This window comes from Bison bison, unplaced genomic scaffold (assembly GCF_000754665.1).
Source record: "Bison bison bison isolate TAMUID 2011002044 unplaced genomic scaffold, Bison_UMD1.0 scf7180017864383, whole genome shotgun sequence".
Classification (NCBI taxonomy): domain Eukaryota; kingdom Metazoa; phylum Chordata; class Mammalia; order Artiodactyla; family Bovidae; genus Bison; species Bison bison.
In genome coordinates, this window is record NW_011494955.1 from 350,353 (window position 1) to 369,088 (window position 18,736).

An 18,736-nucleotide genomic window follows, 5' to 3' on the forward strand; every position below is an offset into this window, starting at 1 on the left:
TCATTTCTATGAGACATTGTCCCTGAGGCTTAGACCCTAAGTCCCACTAAATGATGTTTCTACAGCAAATCAAGGGCATATATGGGGCATAACTGCTCATACTTCATCGTCTGTGACTATGGGGAGCTACAGGTGCAGTCATATTACATCCAGGGCTTCCATAGTGGCTCAATGGTGAATAATCCACCTGCCAATGAAGGAGACTCGGGTTTGATCCCTGCATCAGGAAGATGCCTGGAGGAGAAAATGGCAACTGGCTCCAGTATTCTTGCCTGGATAATCAAATGGACAGAGGAGCCTGGCTACAATCCATGGGGTCACAAAGAGTCAAACATGACTTAGTGATTAAACAACAACAACAGCCTATTTATGGGTCAAAGATAACTTGTGGATTCTGCCTTGTTCTTGGTTTCTTTATGTTGTCACATCGAATGAAATTCCAAGCAACAGCTTTTCCATATTAATTATGTTCAGTGAATTTCTCTAATCTCTGAGTTTCCTGGTGTCAAACAACATGAAAGCCGTAATCGAAAGTCAGCCAACCTTGCCTCTATTCTGTTCTCCAGTATGAGTCCTCTTGTGTTGCATAAAGGGAGAACACCTCCCGAAGATTCTTCTACGCTGTGTACTTGTATAGGGTTTTCCCAGTATGAGTCCTCTGATGTCGCATCATAGTGCTGAGCTATGTTTAAAGCCTTTCCCACAATGCATATATCCATAGGTTTCTCTCCAGTGTGTTTGCCGTGATGTTGACTAAAGGAGAATAGCATGAAACTTTTCCTTGATGAGTATGTTGTAGGGTTTCTTTACAGAACCTTGTAGCATAGAGCAGTCACTCCTTGAAAATAATTTCTTGAATTCACTGCAAATATGAAATGTCTCATAAGTATAACTTCTCTCATGCACAGTAATGGATAGTTTGTGCCTGTATATTTATAGGATTTTTCTCCTGTATAAGTTCTAAAATGTACTGATAGGCAATCTTTCTCCTACACTCAGATATTTGTAAGATGTGTCTCCTGAGAGAATTTGTTCATGGTTTTAAGGCCGAGCTCTATTCATATTTCTGTAGTCTCGATATATTTGTATGATCCCTCTTGAGTATGACTTCTCTGATGTCACTGAATAGAGGAAGAAGGAAGGACAGTCCTAATTAACTTTTCCCCCAAGCGTATTATTCTTGCTCCCATTGTCTTGAAACAGTGTTTCCTCAAGGGCCATGTATTCCACCTCTCTCTCCTGGTTCTCCTACAGCTGCTTTAAGTGAGTCTTGTTCCTAGTCTCTGCCAAACGTGGAGGGATGTAGTTCATCCTTTACGAATCTTTCTGTTTTCAAACAGCACATGATTCTAGGAGAAATGCTCTGCTTTCTGGTTAACTCTTTGCTTTTGAATTGGGTTTCCCGACCTGGAAAAAAATGTGTAAGTGCTCAGTGCTCAGTCGTGTCTGACTTTTTGTGACCCTATGGACTATAGCCCACCAGGCTCCTCTGTCCATGGGATTTCCCAGGCAAGAATACTGGAGTAGGTTGCCACTTCCTCCTCCAGGGGGTCTTCCTGACTCAGGGATTCAACCCACGTCTCTTGTGTGTCTCCTGCATTGGCAGGTGGATTCTTTACCACTGCACCACCCATATGCAAATATAGACATTTATGTATAAAGAAAGTTGAGTGCTGAAGAATTGGTGCTTTTGAACTGTGGTGTTGGAGAAGACTCTTGAGAGGCCCTTTGACTGCAAGGAGATCAAACCAGTCTATCCTAAAGGAAATCAGTCCTGAATATTCATTGGAAGGACTGATGCTGAAGCTGAAACTCCAATACTTTGGCCACCTGATGCGAAGAACTGACTCATTGGAAAAGACCCTGATGCTGGGAAAGATTGAAGGCAGGAGGAGAAGGGGACCACAGAGGATGAGATGGTTGGATGGCATCACCAATTCGATGGACATGAGTTTGAGTAAGCTCTGGGAGTTGGTGATGAACAGGGAAGCTTGATGTGCTGCAGTCCATGGGGTCGCAGAGTCAGACATGACTGAGCGACTGAACTGAACTGATGTATATTACACACACACACACACACACACACATATATATGTCACATATATATGCCTCCTTCCCACCTGCACAGGGATACTTTGCAAGTCACTAGCAACACGTCAGGACGTGTAACCCTTCTTCAGGAAAGGCGGTGAAAAGTTGGGACCAACAATCAACTGACTAGTTTTCAGCCAATGAATGTTCACTAAGTACCTAGTGTGTGCCAGGTAGAACAAAGACTTAGAAGAAGGAAAGAGCTGAGCATGTATCTGGTGGAAACATACTCCGGGCAAGGGGGAAGAGCATGTGCAAAGGCCCTGAGGTGGAAGTGTACTGTGCATGTGAGCACCAGGGAGAGGACCGGTGTGGCTGGAGCTGAGGCAGAGAGAAAGATGTGGATGATGAGCTCAGAAAGGCAACTGAGCTGACCTGGCCACCTCTCAGGCTACAGTATGGTCTTTCCCCACTGAGAGAGCGGCAGCCCTTGAAACTTTTGAGTAAAGGAGGCAAGGGGCAGGAGAACCCTCTGGCTGCTATGCGTAAATTGAGTTGGGAAAAAGGACAGCAGGGAGGCTGATGACAGGATCACTGTAAGAGATGCTGGCTGTCAGGCAGGCAGAGACGGGTGCATTCTAGGTAGGGGTCGGCATGATGCTGGCAGGACATGCTATCCAGTCACAGGTAGGATATGAGGGGAATCCAGACACCAGTGAAGACTTGGCCTGCACCAGGCAAAGAGTGGAAACGCTAGGAACCCAGACAGGCAGTACTGTGAGAGGAGTTGGAGTTGAGGGTAGCACTGGCATTTGGTTTGGCACCAAACTTACGGTTACCAAAGGGGGAAGAGAGGGAGGCAGGGATGATTTAGGAATATGGGATTAGCAGATTCAAACTACAATGTATAAAATAGATAAGCAACAGGATCTACTGTATAGCACAGGGAACTATAGTTAGTATCTTATAATAACCTATTGAGGGAAGGAACCTGAAAAAAATAACCGAATCACTTTGGTTTTCACCTGAAACTAAGGGCGTCCCAGATGGAGCCAGTGGTAAAGAACCCGCCGGCCAATGCGGGAGACCCGGAAGCCTATCCAGCGGGCACTCTTCATCCGCCTTCTGATGTCTCCGTCAGAAGCTTTCTCTGTCCTTCACGGTAATAAAACTTCTGCCACACGAAGTCTGACTGTCTGAAGCCTGGTCCCTGGTCCCGAAGCTAAATCTTTATCTTCGGATATCACGAATCCAACATTGTTCACCGTAAACTATCATCTTGATCCCTGAGTCAGATGCCCTGGAGGAGGGCATGGTGACCCACTCCAGTATTCTTGCTCAGAGAATCCCATGGACAGAGGAGCCTGGCAAGCTACAGTCCATGGGGTTGCAAAGAGTCGAACACGACTGAAGTGACTCAGCAGGCACGCACACCTGAAACTAAGGCAATATTGTAAATAAATTGTATTTCAATTAAAAAAAACCCTACGATCACCAATATGAAGGCAAAAAGGTATAAATACTGGGCGAGATTCTTTGAGAATTGTTTCCTTAACCTTGACTTTGGCTGTGTAGGGATTGAGCCTGGTCTCCTAGGCCTCCCAGACATGTCCTGCCTGGGCTTACTCTGAGGATCACCCCCCACCCCCCCATACACACATTCATGCTGGAAGTATGGCAACTTATTATTTTTTGTATATACATGAATGATTTCTTTTTGGATTGTTTTATATACATACACAAAACTGCGACCTTTTCAAAGCATACTTTCTAACTGCTTGTTATATTATTTTTTATGGTGATTTTTCCACAACACATACGTTCATTTGCAGTCCTAATCCATCAAAAAATCCTTAACTAATTGTCATATCAAATCCAAAAATGTGTAGCTTCTGTTTAGATTTCTAAGTAAATAACTGTACTGTTAATTGATACTGAGTTGCCCTTATCTGAATTTGAACATATTTTTCTTAGAAACAACAAAGAAGGGATGGCATAGAATTATTTCGGCAATCTATGCAGTACACAAAGGATATCAGCCCTGGGTGTTCTTTGGAAGGAATGATGCTAAAGCTGAAACTCCAGTACTTGGGCCACCTCATGCGAAGAGTTGCCTCATTGGAAAAGACTGATGCTGGGAGGGATTGGGGGCAGGAGGAGAAGGGGACGACAGAGGATGAGATGGCTGGATGGCATCACTGACTCGATGGACCTGAGTCTGAGTGAACTCCGGGAGATGGTGATGGACAGGGAGGCCTGGGGTGCTGCGATTCATGGGGTCGCAAAGAGTCGGACACGACTGAGCGACTGAACTGAACTGATGCAGTACACAAAAATAGGGCTGCACAATAATTATGTCCTCGGATGAAAGCCGTAGGCGAAAATAAATGTCGGCGAACCCACACTGATCGCCATAAATAAGTGAATTAGTAGATGCGGCGAAAGGACATCTCTGCCCCAATGCACTTCTCTGAAGCCCCGGGCTAGAGGCGAAGGCTGGGCGCCGGGCGGGCAGAGGGAGCCCGGAACCCTGGGGCCGACCCCAGCCCAGGGAGCGGGGACCGGACCCGTCGCGGGCCCGCCCTGGCGCGGGTAGGAAGCGAAAGGCGCGGTTGTCTACGCGGGGCGGGCGGGGTCCGCGGAGCCCCGGGACGCGCACTTCCGGTCCCGCCGCGCGCACGCTCATTCGCAGGAACATGGCCGCCGCCGTGGCCGGCGTTGCCGACCTACCGGGGGTGAGTTCGCCGCGCCGCTCGTTCTTTAGCGCCGCGGCTTCCCCTCGAGGGTGGGGTGTCTGTGGCGGGGGCGGTGTCTGCTGGGCTCGAGTGGCTCAAGAGCGACGCGTCGGCCGGCGGCAGTGAGGACGCCCGCGTGTATGTAGATGCCCCTCTCCTGGGGGTGAGGACGCCCCCTCCTTCTGCAAGTGAGGATGCCCCCCGGCGGGTGTGGACGCCCCCTCTCCTGGTGAGAACGCCCTAGCCATTTCCATCGCGTGGCCCGGCGGTTCCGCGCTCGTGAGGAGCCAGCCGGCCCTTCGGCAGGGACCGTTTTGCCCCTGCCTGCTAGGTGTCCGAGCCCGGCTGCTGGGCGACCCCCAGGTCTGCCGCCCTTCTCCTGCTAGGTGTCGGGCGAGCGGGTGTGGGCATCGGTAGGTGTCTGGCCAAGGTGGCCCCATCGCGCCCACGGACTGTGCGGTTTCCGACCGCCCGACGGACCAGCAGGTGTCAGGTCACCTGTATTTTACCACCTAAGAGCTGCAAAATCGGGTCTTGCGGGTTCTCAGTGAAAACCGCTTTTCCCCACCTGTTAGTGGCCTTTTCACTTTCCTCTTCCTTGAATTTTTTTTTTTTTGGGTAATATTTGTTTGTTTGGCTGCTCTGGGTCTTAGTTGTGGCATGTGGAATCTAGTTCCCTGACCAGGGCTCACACCTGAGCGCCCTGCTTGGGGAGAGTGAAGTCTTAGCCACTGGACCACCAGGGAAGTCCTCTTTCTTGGTTTAGTGGTTCCTTTCCTTAGCTCTTCTTCACCCAGTAGGTTAGGGTAAGTTTTTCTACATATAGTGAGGTTGAGTTACTCGTACGTCCCCATACTAATCCATTAACACCTGCTCTGCTTGCTGTATGCTCTATATTTGTTCCCTTTGTCCACCCTTTTAGCCATCCACCAATCATTTTGTGTTGTTGCGCAGTTGCTAAGTCGTGTCTGACTGCGACCCCATGGACTACATGGCACCACGCTTCCCTGTCCTTCACTGTCTCCCTGAGTTTGCTCAAAAATCTTTTGGGGATACATTCAAAATAAATGACAGATTATCATTATTACTTACCCCCTCAAACACCTCACTGTGCTTAACATCAGTTAGAGTTCAGTATTGCTGTTTACATTTTTGAGGGAAAACTGACTTACAGTGAAATGCACCACTGGATGAGTTGTGACAAATGTAATTCAAACTTTTGTCCAAATTACCATTACCCCAAAAGATCCTTTCAGTTCAGTCAGTCGTGTCTGACTCTTTGCCACCCCATGGCCTGCAGCACACCAGGCTTCCCTGTCCATCACCAACTCCAGGAGCTTGCTCAAACTCATGTCCATCGAGTCAGTAATGCCATCCAGCCACTTCAGCCTCTGTTGTCCCCTTCTCCTCCTGCCCTCTATCTTTCCCAGCATAAGGGTCTTTTCCAGTGAGTTATTTCTTTGCATCAGATGGCTAAAGTATTGGAACTTAAGCTTCAGTGTCAGTCCTTCCAATGAATACTCTGTACTGATTTCCTTCAGGATGGACTGGTTGGATCTCCTTGCAGTCCAAGGGACTCTCTCAAGAGTCTTCTCCAAAACCACAGTTCAAAAGCATCAGTTCTTCAGTGCTCAGCTTTCTTTATAGTCCAGCTCTCGTATCCATACATGACTACTGGAAAAACCATAGCTTTGACTATGTGGACCTTTGTCGGCAAAGTAATGTCTCTGCTTTTTATATGCTGTCTAGGTTGATCATAGCTTTTCTTTCAAGGAGCAAGCGTCTTTTAATTTCATGGCTGCACTCACTGTCCACAGTGATTTTGGAGCCCAAGAAAATTAAGTCTGTCACTGTTTCCATTGTTTCCCCATCTATTTTCCATGAAGTGATGGAACCAGATGCTGTGATCTTAGTATCTTGAATGTTGAGTTTTAAGCCAGCTTTTTCACTCTCCTCTTTCACTTTCATCAAGAGGCTCTTTAGTTCCTCTTCACTGTCTGCCATAAGGGTGGTGTCATTTTCGTATCTGAGATTATTGATATTTCTCCTGGCAGTCTTGATTCCAGCTTGTGCTTCATCCAGCCCGACATTTCACATGATGTACTCTGCGTATAAGTTAAATAAACAGGGTGACAATATACAGCCTTGACATACTTCTGTATCTTTTGTCAATTTAAAAAAAAATTTAAGGACTTGGGCTTGTAAAAATATGTTTGAACACCAGGCTTTTTTAGTTTTTTTCAACCCACAGCCAGTAACTTTTCTCCCTTCTATTGCTTGTTTCTCTTCCTCCTACCCAACTTTTTTTTTGAAAAGTATTACACTTACAGAAGTGTTGCAGGAATAGTTCAATGAACACTTGTAAAACCATCCAGATTATCAAGTTATTAACACTTTGCCTCATTAGCTTACCTTTCTTTTCGCCCTGCCTCAAACACACATATTGTGCTGTGCTGTGCTTAGTCCCTCGGTCATTTCTGACTCTTTGCAACCCCGTGGACTGTAGCCCGCCAGAGTCCTCTGTCTATGGCGATTCTCCAGGCAAGAATATTGGAGTGGGTTGCCATGCCCTCCTCCAGGGGATCTTCCCAGCCTAGAGATGGAACCCACGTCTGTGTCATTGCAGGTGGATTCTTTAAGGTCTGAGCCACCAGGTAAGCCCCAAACACATAAAGACACACTCTTTTGTGCATTTTACAGACAACCCAAGAAGATAAAAGGTGTGTTACTCACAGGATGAGACTTATTTTGTGAGAGCAGGGCAGGCTTCCTAAAGTGATCCAGAAAAATCAAGAGAGACCGCAAAAAAACTTGCTAGGCTTTATTTATTTATTAGTGAGAAGCTTGTGGGATCAATTAAGGATTGAACTCCAGGTCCTTGAAAGTGCAGAGTCCTACTCACTGGACCATGATTGAAGTCTTTCTTTGGGCTTTTATAGTGATTGGAGAATGGAATTGGGATGATGGTGGCCTTGCATTGATTGAGGCTTGGATGGTTTGAACTTCCTGCCAACTGCAAGGAGAAAGCACTTTGGTTCTCTCTCTCCTTTTTCAGGCTTTCTTGTTTGTTTGCCTAGTTTGCAGAAGGAGAAGGGGCAATAGGTGGTGATGAGGATGGGAGTTGAAAGCTGCCAGCAGTTAGTCATCAAAAATGAAGTCAGACTGTTAATCACAATTGGTAATCAGATGGGTAACTTTATTAGGACAGGGCTAACATTAGTGGCAAACAGTTTATTTTTGTTAAAGAATGTATCCTTTGAACAAGTAAACATTTGAGCAAGTAAACGTTACCATGTTTGGTCCACAGAGATGTCAAGAACCATGCAGATGGCATCAGACAGCTGCAGTCTAGCAACCGCTGATGTTAAACATCCAGTCGTCGGGATTAAATGAATTCTTCTGCAGGGTCATAGAGACTGAGGGAAAAGCCCTTCAGAGGTGAGTACCTGGGAATGGAATTCTCCATAAATCTTATTTATTTTTTACTTTACACTATTGTATGGAATTCTCCATAAGCTTTAAATTTCAAGGTACCAGAAACATGCCAAGTGGAGTCTGGACCAGTAATTCTGACTCCCAACAGTTTCAGTACCTGCTTTTTTTTTTTTTTTCTTTAATAATTGTGTTAAAGTATAATTCACATACCATATAATACACCCTCTTAAGATACACAGTTCAGTGCTTTCTGGTAAATTCACTAAGTTGTACATCCATTACCAACACCAGTTTTAGAATATTTTCATCATCCTCTGACAGGAAATGCGCATTAGCATTAGCTCTCACTTCCCATTTGCTCTATTCCTCTCAGGCCTAGGCAATTACTACCCTGATTTCCGCCTCTGAATCTGCCTATTCTAGACATTTCACATTGATGGTCATACAATGTGTAATCTGTTGTTCTGGCGTCTTTCACTTAACAGTGTTTTCTAGGTTCATCCACATGGTAACATGTGTTAGTACTTGGTTCATTTTTATAGATGAATAATATTCCATTGTATGAATATATTAAATTTTTTATCCATCCATCAGATGATAGCCATCTATGTTGCTTTCATAGAATAACGCTTCTGTGAACATTCACATACAAATTTTGTGGGGTTTTTTTTGTGGACATATGTCTTCATTTCTCTTAGATAACCTAGGAGTGGAACTAATTGTAGCTCGGGGGTGTGAAATGGTATCTCGATGTGGTTTTGATTTATAATTCCCGATAGTTAGTGGAAGGAATTGGGGGCAGGAGGAGAAGGGGACGACAGAGGATGAGATGGCTGGATGGCATCACCAGCTCGATGGACATGAGTTTGGGTAAACTCCGGGAGATGGTGATGGACAGGGAGGCCTGGCGTGCTGTGATTTATGGGGTTGCAAAGAGTTGGACATGACTGAGCGACTGAACTGAACTGAACTGAACTGGTGGTTAGTGATATTAAGCTTCTTTTCATTGTGCTTATTGGCTGTTTGTTTATCTTCTTTGTAACACTATGTGGACCCTTTGCCCATTTATGAAATGGGTTATTGATCTTTTTATTATTGAATTGTAAGTATAGTTTATTCTGGATACCAGTGCCTTATCAGGTATATGATTTTCACATATTTGATCCAGTCTCATGGATTGTGTTTTTAACTTTGTTAGTAACATTCTTTGAAGCACAAGCAGTTTTAATTTTGATTAGTCATTTCATCTCCTGGGTCACTTTGCTTTTGGTGTTATATTTGGGTTTCTCAAGATTTACGCCTGTGTTTCTTTTAAGAGTTTTGTAGTTTTAGCTTGTATATTTATGCTTACGATGCATTTTGACTTAATTTTTCTGTAATGTTCACTCTTTAAGATCGATAGTTGCAATGTGCCTTTTACCATCCTGAAAAGAATTCTATGGATAATATTAAATATCCGTATAATTTTAAAAAGTAAATGTAAAGAATCAATAAAAGGCATTTGTATTTAAAAATGTATTTCTGTGTTTAAGTGCTTGGCACAGCTACCTAAAGACATAGGAAGATACCTGGTGCTGGAGATTATCAGTTCAGTTCAGTCGCTCAGTCATGTCCAACTCTTTGCGACCCCATGAATCGCAGCACGCCAGGCCTCCCTGTCCATCACCATCTCCCGGAGTTCACTCAAACTCACATCCATCGAGTCGGTGATGCCATCCAGCCATCTCATCCTCTATCATCCCCTTCTCCTCCTGCCCCCAATCCCTCCCAGCATCAGAGTCTTTTCCAATGAGTCAACTCTTCACATGAGGTGGCCAAGGACTGGAGTTTCAGCTTTAGCATCAGTCCTTCCAAAGAACATCCAGGACCGATCTCCTTTAGAATGGACTGGTTGGATCTCCTTGCAGTCCAAGGGACTCTCAAGAGTCTTCTCCAACACCACAGTTCAAAAGCATCAATTCTTCGGCGCTCAGCTGGGAGATTATAGGTTTGGATTAAGAGAAATAGGACAGTCAGAACTCATTGTCCTCAGTGAAACTGAATGAGGGGAGGTGTGACTGGATCCTGCTGGAACATGAATGTTGTGGGTGGGTCCAGACCAGGTGTATTAAATAGGAATGGAAGAACGTACCTTGGTGGAAGCAGGTTCTAAGCACTTAACTCAGTTGAGGCAACCCAGGCTGTTTGGATGATCTGGGGTGACAGGTGTGGGATCCATCACCCCCTCTGCTGTGACCTGCAGCAACATCAGGATGATTTATTGCAGAAAACAGTTCTCCAGACAGAGCTGAAGTCTCAGCATGTGCTGGGGCAGCATTCAGTGTAAAAAACCTTTAAGACCACCTTATTTGGTGGCCATGGGGAAGAGAAGCCTAGGGGAAATTAGTCATGCTGGGGCTCCAGAGAAGTGGTTGTGAATATCTGAGGTCAGGTCAGAGGAAGAGTGTATGTGTGTGAAGGAAACAGAGAACTCCCCACATTTGTGAAGAGCATGAGGATGAATTTTTTACCACATAATTTTTGTATCATTGTACTGCCAAAAATAGCAATACACAGATATGTATGAGGGTAATAATAGATTTTAAAAACAACCTTAATTAATGAAATTCAGTTCAGTTCCTTCATTAATTACCCTAATTTAATACTGTTGCCCTGAAGTCTGTTCTAATGTCCTCCTATATACTTGAGATAATTTGTTCTGTTTGCAGTAACCACCAGGGCACTTCCCACCACCTCAGGGATTGAACCCAGGCCCATGGCAGTTAAAGCACTGAGTCCTAACCACTGAACTGCCAGGGAACTCCCAGTTATTGTCTGTTTTTCTTTTAATATTGGCCACACTGGTAGGTGTAAAGTGGCATCTCACTGTGGTTTTGATTAGCATTTCCCTAATGACCAGTCATGTTGAGCATCTTTTCATGTGCTTACTGGCCATCTGTTGGTCGTCTTTGGAGAAATATCCATTCAGATCCTTTGCCTATTTAAAAAATTTGGGTTGTCCTGTTATTATTGGGCTATCAGAATTTTTTTAATACCTTCTACAAGTCCTTTATCAGATTCATGCATTGTAAATATTTCCTCTGATTTGGTAGCTTGTCTTTTTACTTGCTTAGAGATATGTAAATCTCATTTCAATAAAAGAAGTATTTATTATAGATAAAATGGACACTGCTTTTGCTCCTCAAGGCCTGTTGCCTTCCACACTTCCAAAACAGTCATGATCACAGCTTTGTTAGGCATGTTGCCAGGGCATTTTAATATTTTTACTTCGAGAATATTTTGTGTGTCAAAAGTTTCACTAAGTGGTATCATCTTATATATGATGACTTACATATCTGACTTACCTCTTTCTTTTAAGTGCACACACTCATCCTCCCCTTCACACATGTAGGGAGATGCTCTCCATCTCTTGTTTCCACAGGACAGCTGTAGGACGCCCAGGCTCCAGTCTAATCAGAAGGCCAATTTGGAAACATGCAGCCTTAAAATACTTTATCAGTTTATTGATGTACGGTAAAGGGGTCTGTTGCTTTAATCTGAGAGCATTTTGATCATGAGTCTGGGTGAGATTTGTTCAGATTACTTTCTGAATTTATTGAGATGGGGTGTAGGGAGTGTCTTCTGTGTTGATCTGAAAATGTGGGGAATCATATCAGTTCAGTTCAGTCCCTCGGTTGTGTCCAGCTCTTTGCAACCCCATGAACCACAGCACACCAGGCCTCCCTGTCCATCACCAGCTCCTGGAGTTTACCCAAACTCATGTCCATTGAGTCGGTGATGCCATCTAACCATCTCATCCTCTGTCGTCCCCTTCTCCTCCTGCCTTCAGTCTTTCCCAACATCAGGGTCTTTTCAAATGAGTCAGCACTTCACATCAGGTGGCCAAAATATTGGAGTTTCAGCTTCAGCATCAGTCCTTCCAATGAACACTCAGAACTGATTTCCTTTAGGATGGACTGGTTGGATCTCCTTGCAGTCCAAGGGACTCTCAAGAGTCTTCTCCAACACCACAGTTCTAAGCATCAATTCTTTGGCATTCAGCTTTCTTTATAGTCCAACTCTCACATCCATACATGACTGCTGGAAAAACCATAGCCTTGACTAGACGGACCTTTGTTGACCAAGTAATGTCTCTGCTTTTTAATATGCCGTCTAGGTTGATCATAACTTTTCTTCCAAGGAGTAAGCATCTTTTAATTTCATGGGTGCAATCACCATCTGAAGTGATTTTGGAGCCCCCAAAAATAAAGTCAGCCACTGTTTCCCTATCTAATTGCCATGAAGTGATGGGACCGGATGCCATGATCTTAGTTTTCTGAATGTTAAGCTTTAAGCCAACTTTTTCACTCTCCTCTTGGGTGTAGGGGGTGTCTTCTATGTTGATCTGAAAATGTGGGGAATCGTATCAGTAGATATTCTAATATTTCATAGTCCTTGCTTTCCTGGGATAAATCCAACGTTGCCATTTTGATAACTTTCTTCTCTTTTTTAATTAAATCCCCCTTAATTAAAGCTGAATATCACCTTGTATGCCTTCTTATTTTTTAATGATTATTCTTGTCAAAAATGATTTCATTAGTTGTTTCATGTAACAGACTTTTGGTTTTCTTCATATTCTTGGATGTTTCCTTGTTTTTGGCTTCTGTAATTTTTGCCTTTACCTTTATTATCTCCTTCTTACCACCTTCTGTTGGTTTCCTGTGTAGCTTCTTAAATTTGAACAATGATCTCACTACCTTTCAGCCTTCTCTTTAAAATACAAGCATTGGGGAATTCTTTGCAGGTCTGGTGATTAGGACTCTGCGCTTCATTGCTGAGGGCACAGGTGCAGTCTCTTTGCAGGTCTGGTGATTAGGACTCTGCGCTTCATTGCTGAGGGCACAGGTGCAGTCCCTGGTTGGGGAGCTAAGATCCACAAGCAGTGCTGCTGCTGCTGCTGCTAAGTCGCTTCAGTCGTGTCCGACTCTGTGCGACCCCGTAGATGGCAGCCACCAGGCTCCCCCGTCCCTGGGATTCTCCAGGGAAGAACACTGGAGTGGGGTGCCATTGCCTTCTCCAATGCATGAAAGTGAAAAGTGAAAGTGAAGTCGCTCAGTCGTGTCCAACTCTTAGCGACCCCATGGACTGCAGCCCACCAGGCTCCTCCGTCCATGGGATTTTCCAGGCAAGAGTCCTGGAATGGGCTGCCATTGCCTTCTCCGTGCAAGCAGTGCAGCTCGGCCACAAACAAACAAATAAAAAAACCCAGCTCAGCCCTCTCCCCAGATGCCCAGCATTAAAGACCAACATCTTCTGCCGAGGAACTACTTTAGCTGCATCTTCCTTTGCCACGTGTTTTGAGCTGTGTCATCATCATCGGTGGTTCTGTTCTCTGTTTTCTAAGTCAGTGCTTGCTAATTTTCATCAGGATTTCTATTTGATCTGTGAATTACTGAGAAACAAGTTTTCACTCTTCCAAATAAAGAGCGTTTTAAAAAACTTAATTATTTTGTTGTGTATTTGATGCTCATTCTGTTACTGTATTTTTTTTCTCCCTTAACTTTAAACTTTTTATTTTGTACTGGGGCATAGCTGATTACCAGCGTTGTGGTATAATAACTTCACGTGAACAGCGAAGGGACTCAGCTGCACATACACATGTATCCAGTCTACCGCAAGCCCTGCTCCCACCCAGGCCCCACATCTCCTGTTACTGGTGTTTAACTTGACTGCATCTGTAGTCAAAAGACTGTGGTCTGGCCTTTGTTGAACCTGTTCTTTGGCCGGGTTTATGGCCAGTGTAGCGTATGTTCCACTTGTGGGAAGCCTTTGGCTCTGATTGTTGGCAGTGGTCCTTCATGCAGCTGTGTGGCCAGGCTGACTAATTACATTCTCATGCGTGTCTGTATTCAGTCTTTCTGTATTTCCATTTCGGAAGGAGGCCTGTTGAACCCACCCAGTATGGTTATATTTGCTGACCTTGTGGTGTGTTTGCAGGCAAAATGTTAATGTAGACTGTGACAGAGCCCTGTTGTCATCTTTGAGGTTTGTTGTTGGTTAGCAAAGAACCAACGGTCTCTGGAGAGCATGTGTCTGCTCAAACCTTTGGTTTTGTCTTCTGTGTTGTTTTGCTTTTGGTGTCTGTTACAAACACATTTTTTTTAACGCAGTCTGACACAGTGTCTTTATCTTACCCATCAAAGTCATTTACATTTATTGTTATTGGTGATGTCCTATTTTATAGTTTCTATTCTAATGTGTCCTTTCTGAACTTTTACCCGTACCACCTTCTTCTGGATCAATCTGGGTTTGTCTTTATTTTTTCCTCCTCTAATAGGATTTTTCTGTTGCAACACTGTTGACCTTCGGGTCTGGTCACTGTTGTGAAGGGCTGTCTTGTGTTTTCAAGGGTGTTCAGCAACATCCTTAGTTTCCAGTAGCATCTGCTCCCCAGTCGTGTCAACCAGAACTGTCCCCACATGGTGCCTGGTGTCTTTTGGGGGTTGAGAACCACTGCTTTGTGGACGTGGAAGTTTTACAGGGAGGTTGATGACAGATCTCGGAATGTCAGGTTTCAGGAAAGTAGGCTCATGCTGTGTCCAGTCCATAAAGGCAGAGCTCTGACCACAGAGGTGGTTGAGGACTGCCTGTTCAGTGCTGATGTAAGAGCATTGTTGGGTGTTGCTCTGGAGTCTGTGCTGACCACTGGTGGGGAGGGGTCATGAGGACAAGCACAGAGTGGCTGAGATGGTGCTCCCGTGTGAGCCGTGACGTGGCCCCTGGTCTCCCTTGTCTGAGACTAGTCCTCTTAGAGGCCATCACCCCCAGCACCATTCCTCCTGTCTGGTCTCTGGGAAGAGGGAAGTGCCACATGGTTCTTCTGGAACTTGCTCTTGGCTCCATCCTTGACTTTCACTGCTCATATATGAATTTCAAAAAGAAAACAAGTGGAAAGACACACACACACACCTGGCCTGTCGCCGTTTTTCATTCCTCTTCTAGACTCAGCTTCGTGGACTTAAGTCTTTTTCACTCTTTACTTTCCAGCCCGGGACAGAAGATTGAAAATGACAGCTTGGAATGTGCCTGAGGAAGGACTGTCCTGCGACGTGGAGATGGAGGCGTTCACGAGAGAGGCTCCTCGCCTTTCCACTCCAGGGGCCAGCTGGGACTCTGAGAACCCAGAAGGACGTTCGAGGCGATCAGCCTTAACTCAGGAGGAGCCAGGGGCCCGGGAGGCAGCTCCTGAACATCCTGGGTTTAGGAAGCATTTGAGCGTGAGTGCAGATCTTCCACAAGGTCAGAGAGTTCCTGCGACAAACGGTTTCCGTGTAGGTGGCTCAGATGTTAAAAGTCTGGATTGTGACCCAGCTTCACATAATGGTCAGAAGAGCTACACAGCTAAGAGAGCGGGTGACAGGGACTCCTGTGGGAAAGCCTTCGGCCATTCCGTGGAAGTGACTCAGTGTGGAAGAACTCAGACCCGAGAGACGCCTTATAGATGCCCTGACAGTGTTAGGCCTCTCAGCCACTTTACCCCCCTTGGCCAACAGAAAATCGTGACACGAGGGAAGAGACTGTATGAAGGCGAGGACTTTGGGGGCCTTTTTACCCTGAGTCCATCTCTTAGTGAAAGCAGGAGGAGCAGCCCTGGAGAGAAGTTGTATAAATGTACCGAGTGCGGCAAGTGCTTCAAGCGAAACTCTTCTCTTGTCTTGCATCACCGAACTCACACTGGGGAGAAGCCTTACACTTGTAATGAGTGTGGAAAGTCCTTCAGCAAGAACTACAACCTAATTGTGCACCAAAGAATCCATACAGGAGAGAAGCCCTACAAGTGCAGTAAATGCGGGAAGGCCTTCAGTGACGGGTCAGCTCTGACACAACACCAGAGAATTCACACCGGGGAGAAACCCTATGAGTGTCCGGAATGTGGGAAAACCTTCAACCGAAATTCGTCCCTGATCCTCCATCAGAGGACTCACACGGGGGAGAAGCCATACCGCTGTAACGAGTGTGGGAAGCCTTTTACAGACATCTCCCACCTCACCGTGCACCTCAGGATCCACACTGGCGAGAAGCCCTATGAATGCAGCAGATGTGGGAAGGCCTTCCGAGACGGCTCATACCTCACCCAGCACGAGAGGACTCACACTGGAGAGAAGCCCTTTGAGTGCACAGAATGCGGGAAGTCCTTCAACCGCAATTCCCACCTCATCGTGCATCAAAAGATTCACTCGGGGGAGAAGCCCTTCGAGTGCAAAGAGTGCGGGAAGACTTTCATCGAGAGCGCGTACCTCATCCGGCACCAGAGGATTCACACTGGCGAGAAGCCCTACGGCTGCGACCAGTGCCAGAAGCTGTTCCGGAACATCGCTGGCCTCATCCGGCACCAGAGGACTCACACCGGCGAGAAGCCCTACGAGTGTAATCAGTGCGGCCGGGCCTTCAGGGACAGCTCCTGTCTGACCAAGCACAGGAGGATCCACACCAGGGAGACGCCATACCGGTGCCCAGAGTGCGGCAAGTCCTTCCGGCAGAACTCTCACCTGGCGGTGCACCAGAGACTCCACAGCAGGGAGGCCCCCGGCCACTGTCCGCAGTGTGGGAAGACATTCCGGAGAGGCTCCGCCCTCGCCCGACACCAGCGCTCACACCCCGGCGAGCAGCCCGTGGGCGTTTAGTGAAATGGGCCGCACTCTCCCGACTGGCTCTCAGACACCTTCGTGTGCGAGGAGGGTCTCCAGGGGTGGCTCCTCCCTGGCAGGGGAAGGCACTTCTCTGAGCCCTGCAGTGAACCGACAGATGTGAGGTGTTCCTGAGCCGCACTGTTTGGGCTGTAGGTTCGGGAACTCCTGAGGAGAATACAGGACGGTGATAGACACGGTGGAGTCGTCCTGGATGGGCCCGCCTGTACCACGTGTGACGGTGCACATACGTGACGACGCACACGCTGGAGTAAAGCCTGCGCTCCCCTGGAGAAGCCACCCGCCCGAACGTTGGAATCCTGGGACCGCAAGGCTCTTCTGTAATCAGAGTGAGGAGTCCTTGACAGGGAGTTTGCCTCCCAGTCAGTAGGCAGACTCCTACTAGAGCCCAGTGAGGGAGACTTCTGGCTGGGGCCCTTACGTGCTTTATCTGTATCAGCAAAAGCCTACACACTGCTACACCCTGCAACGACTGCAGAGTTACAGCAGATCACTGTTTGAGTGGATTCCCATGTTGCTGTCCTGCCAGGTGCTGTGGACTCGTTTCAGCAGGGGCAGATGGGTGAGGAAGTTGCTTGTGAATGAACAATGACGTTTCTTCTAAGAGGAGACTGAGTGGATTCCTCCAAGAGGGAAGGGGCTGCTGCTGAGAAACGCAAGGCATCGCTTTAGTTGCTGAGCCAAGCAAACAGAACACACTGAGTTGTCGTGTTTGTGTTGTCACCCCGCATTGTTCATCTGGGACACAGGACTTGTGCAGCCGTGCCGAATCATAATGATAAAGATTTTGTTTTGTATTGAAAATACTTACAGTATGGCTAGCAACTGAGCATAAAAGAGATTTGCATTGCTGCAGCCATGTAAAGGCACGCACACATACAGATGTAGGTTGGAAGTTGATCACAGAGAAATAAACGTGGTTTTTCTAAGGGACTGTTGACTGTGTGTGATTTTTCCTCCATCACAAATCATGTGTTGTTGTTTCAATAATTTGTTGAGGAGTGAAAAGGTGGGGGTTTTTTTGGACCTTTTTCAAACCAGAAGTGCCTGGGTCAGGGTCTCAGGGCAGTTTATGTAAGAATGGATGGGGGAATGGAGGAGGGGTATCCAGGGGAAACCCCTGCCCGCCATGGACGGGAGTGTCCAGGCAGAATCTGTTCTGGGTTTAGCATCCACAGCTCAGGGCATGAGGATAATTTCTCTCTCCAGAATCTGGATGATGAGAGGGTGTTCCCGTGGAGGATGGGAGCAGCAGGCCACAGAGAGGTCCAGGAGGACCTGGGGCCTCCCTCCTAGGCTGAGCAGCACTGACTGTGACCTGCTGCCACTGGTCAGGGTGGCCTCAGAGCCCCGGGTGGTTCCTGTAGGGGGGAGGCCACTGAAGTAATTAGGGCTGTGAGATGATAAATCTGCATTATATTAAGCTGCTAGGTTTGTGGTAAAAGAGCTGACTCATTGGAAAAGCCCCTGATGCTGGGAAAGATTGAAGGCAGGAGGAGAAGGGAACAATAGAGGATGAGATGGTTGGATGGCATCACCAACTCAATGGACATGAGTTTGAGCAAGCTCTGGGAGATGGTGATGGACAGGGAGGCCTGGCGAGCTGCAGTCCATGGGGTCACAAAGAGTCGGACACAACTTGGCGACTGAACAACAAAGCCGTGAGATCCAAGGTCCTCAACTTCGCCTTCTCCCAGCCTCTCCGGCTCCAGACCCTGTTCTGGAACAGAGGTACGTCGTGGAGGAGATCAGAGAGGCCGAGCTCACAGAGGCCGAGTGGAAGCCGGAGGGCCCTCTCCTGGCCGCTCCCAGGCCCGTCCACCCTGGCTTGTCAGCATCTCCCCCCAT

General features: G+C 46.7%; 1 protein-coding gene across 2 annotated transcripts; it reads left to right on the forward strand.

Annotated features, from left to right (window-relative positions):
• Positions 1 to 4,700: 4,700 nt before the first annotated feature.
• On the forward strand, positions 4,701 to 17,821 carry ZNF329 (zinc finger protein 329). 2 transcript variants are annotated; one of them, XM_010857637.1, is made up of 3 exons: positions 4,701 to 4,766; positions 8,074 to 8,204; positions 15,228 to 17,821. In XM_010857637.1, exon 3 carries the CDS (start codon positions 15,248 to 15,250, stop codon positions 16,862 to 16,864), a length of 1,617 nt encoding a protein of 538 aa, XP_010855939.1. In that variant the 5' UTR covers positions 4,701 to 4,766; positions 8,074 to 8,204; positions 15,228 to 15,247; the 3' UTR covers positions 16,865 to 17,821. The 2 variants fall into 2 exon arrangements, with proteins under 2 accessions (XP_010855939.1, XP_010855938.1); XM_010857636.1 differs by having other exon boundaries at positions 4,734 to 4,995.
• Positions 17,822 to 18,736: the final 915 nt, after the last annotated feature.